Source organism: Drepanopeziza brunnea (assembly GCF_022702325.1).
Source record: "Drepanopeziza brunnea f. sp. 'multigermtubi' strain 214-2 chromosome Unknown ctg1, whole genome shotgun sequence".
Taxonomy (NCBI): Eukaryota; Fungi; Ascomycota; class Leotiomycetes; order Helotiales; family Drepanopezizaceae; genus Drepanopeziza; species Drepanopeziza brunnea.
In genome coordinates, this window is record NW_027094064.1 from 4,584,267 (window position 1) to 4,587,777 (window position 3,511).

General features: G+C 42.0%; 1 protein-coding gene across 1 annotated transcript; it reads left to right on the top strand.

Annotated features, from left to right (window-relative positions):
- On the top strand, positions 1-813 carry L3040_000882 (uncharacterized protein; the record flags this gene model as incomplete). Its single annotated transcript, XM_007288019.2, has 3 exons — positions 1-117; positions 177-264; positions 323-813. 3 exons carry the CDS (start codon positions 1-3, stop codon positions 811-813), a joined length of 696 nt encoding a protein of 231 aa, XP_007288081.2.
- Between the last annotated feature and the right edge of the window lie 2,698 nt (positions 814-3,511).

Genomic DNA, 3,511 nt, shown 5'->3' on the forward strand with positions numbered 1-3,511 from the left:
ATGGCACGATCAAAGTCCGTCTTCGCGATCTTGCTAGTCTTGAGCTTTTTCTTTAATGGAGCTCAAGCGTGGTTTTGGCGCAGAAAAATACTCATCGGCTATGGTGTAGTTTCCTCAGTAAGTTGCACTTGATTCACATACGTAGTGTAAGCTTATACTAATCACGCGGATTATAGAAAGAGGCTGCAAGGATTAATGAAAAAAACAAGCTACGTGTAGAGCCTTTCGAATACACTTCTCAATTGGGACCTGGTTTTTATATTGGTGAGTTGATCTCTTCAGATCGCTACCTACTATAGGCGGAAGCTAATACTTCAAATAGTAAACAAAGCTAGTGGCTATTCGTATCTCGAAGGGGATTGGTTTTGTGCCATCAAAGCGAGAAAGTGGAAGACGAAGAGAGTCCCGAAAGCCTACATCCCGCCATCTTATGTGAAGAAGCCTTCGACTCGTAATCGTGCGCAAGTACACCCTTCGGGCGTTGCTAACAAGCAAATCAAATTATGGGGGCAAAAAGAGGAAGTCTTTCATGAGTATCTCAGGACAGAGCTGTCGATATCAGAGCCCGAAAAAGCGCTGCGCTTCTCGTGGGTCAAAGACATCGAATGGATTCTGCAGATGAATATCCCCATGGATGTGGTTAATAATGATGATTTGGATCTATGGGCCAAATGCTTTCCAACGCCAGAGGAGCTGTGGAAGTATTCGAAGGAAGTTGTTGATTGGCCAGCTTGGAATATCAAAGGACATCCTGGAAACGTGAGAGCGCCGGCCAAGGGGCGTCCAGTACCAAAAACTAAAGTGGGTGCTTGAGTGGCTCGTCAATTGTACATTATAATTGTATATTACAACTCATGTATAGCATATTGTCGGTACAAGTTAAAACTAGAGGGACTTAGCCAGAAAGAAGAAAAAAAAAATAGATATTCTTAATGTACCTTGCAATTTCCCAGCGCTGAAAGCTAGTCGAGTATCGCTTGAAGCCTTGGAGCATATTCTATACCCAAGTTACACAGCAAGGTGAAGCTGAGAAATCGTACACCCTTGCTTTTGAAGTCGTGAAAACAACCGCTTATCTTATCAACTTGATTTTTTTTTTGCAAAATCTTCGCTGTAATCTAAGTAACACTTGTGCAACCGAATAACATAATTAACTAGTAAATGTTGTAAAGTAGTTACATTATAAGAGGGTATTTGGTAGCCCGGAATACGATTCTGAGCGTCCTCGCTTCCAAATCGAGACCCATCCGAAAGAAGAGATCTACCTACGAAGAAAATTTTCGAGGCAATTAAGGTTTCTCGTAAGAGGGAAGATGAAGATGAGAGTGAGGATGGTATTGTTGGATCCGTTTCTGAAGCCGAACAAGATGCGCATCTGAATATGGATGCAAACAAAGCGGGTGGTCGTGGAGATTACAATAATTGCGAGCAGCTCGCTTACTCATCTATTGTTTTAAGACTATACGTCTGATCAAGCACGGGTTATAGCTTCAAGAACTAGATAATTGTAGTACCAACGTTTTCAAATCTCGAGTATTGAACCACCAAACATTGATCAACTAACTAAACTTTTACTAACACAATAGTAACAATTGGGATCTGTATGTGTATCAGATTAAAAAAAGAAAAATTGCGATTGATATCTGTGAAGTTATTAAGCAAAATACTAATGATATCGAGTATTTTCGGGAAAATCCGACTTCATTTTAACTGCTTTCAAATTACGCACTATGAACACAACAATGAGATAAGATAAGCTAGCCGTGGCCTTCTTATTAATGCTAAAGGATGATGCCCATTTCTATTACATGATTGACATCTACGGAAAATGTATGGATTCTGGTGGATGACAGCCCTAATGAAAGCAAAGTTCGAGAGTCCGGAATCCGCGCAGAAGTACCTTGAAGAGCGGCGCACAACTACACTGATCAATGTTGCTAACACAGGTGTTTGTGATGTAAGACTAGTCTCGTATCAATTGGTTGGGTTGCTGGGTTGGTAATGTCTGGTATTGCTATGAGTAGTTGTGACGGTTACTCATGGGAACCGTGGGTGCACGTGCTACCGTCACGTGCTACCGCCATGCTACTGCCATTCGCGTTCCTTCCATTCCTGACTGCCACATTGGCTTCTGTAATCCGACACTTGTGAACGTAATTTTCACTTGATTTTTATAAGCTTATACTAATTACGCGAATTATAGACAGGCCTAGCCGCATCGATAGATTAAACAGAGGGATAGAGGTAGCGAAATTAGGACCTTTCTCGGCCCGTTTTCAAATGGGAGTTGGCTGTAGATTAAGTGAGTCGATCTATATAAATCGTTACCCATTACGCAGAGCTAATAAATTCATCAGCAAACGATCTTAGGAACTTGTTGAATGAACAAGGGCACTGGTATTGTGCTGTTAAAGCGAGGAGGACGAGGATAGACAATTTGGGCAGAATTTACATTTGCGGAATATTATGAAAGAACGGGTCCGAATGGTAGGATGGAAGTAAAAACTTACGGTCCGCAGGAGACCAAGTGATTGTGGATCACATCAGGTACTCGATATCATCAGAGTCCGAGAAAGCGCTGCGCTTTACATGTCTGCGAAACCCTGAGTGGCAGCTGAAAGTGGCTATTCCAGTGGAAGTGCTAAATGACCCTGAGATGGATCTAATGGCCGTATGCTATCAATCAAGAAGTATCCTGATAGAAAATTCAGAAGGGGTTATTAATTGGGAAGATTAGTGGATAATGGGATATCGTGAATGACCGGGCTTTGACCCCTTTCCCCTTTTGACCCGTGGCTGTAAGGGAGTTGAGGGATTTAGCCAAAAAACAGACGTTTTTGCAGTAATGTACCTTGCAATTTCCAGCGCTCAAAGCTAGCCAAGTATCGTTAAAGCCTTGGGGCATATTCTGTACCTAAGTTACCTAGTAAGGTGAAGCTTACAAATCGTATACCGTTGCTTTCGAAAATATTTCGCGAGGTTTCCGAGTCCATCAGGTCGTTTCCGAATTCTCGTCAGGTCGATGACCGCCTGGGCCACCTTTCCTTAGCCCCCCCTTTACGAATTCACGATAAAAGAGAGCCAAAACCGAGTATTTAGAGAGTTACAGATTGTTATCGTAAGATTCAATCCGCTTATATATATGTATATATAATAATTTCAAGCTTCTTTAATTTTTATATTCATTTATCATTTAAGATTTGAAAGCTAAGTATTACTATTGATTTTTAGGGAAACAGGGAGATTTTTGGGGAAAAAAAGTCTATCGTCGCGATCTTGCTAGCTTTGAGCCTCTTCTTCAATGGAGCTTAAGCATGGCCATGGAACAGCAAAAGGGTACCGTTAGTCATCGGCTATGCAGCACTTGCCGACATTTAAAAGAGGGGCTGATTCAAGAATCGAACGTGGCTATTAATTGGGCAGATTGGGGATTCAAGGACTTCGTTCACCACCGGGCATTCGTGCACCACTGAGCGTTTAATCCTTTGTAAGGGAGTGGCTCGTCAATATA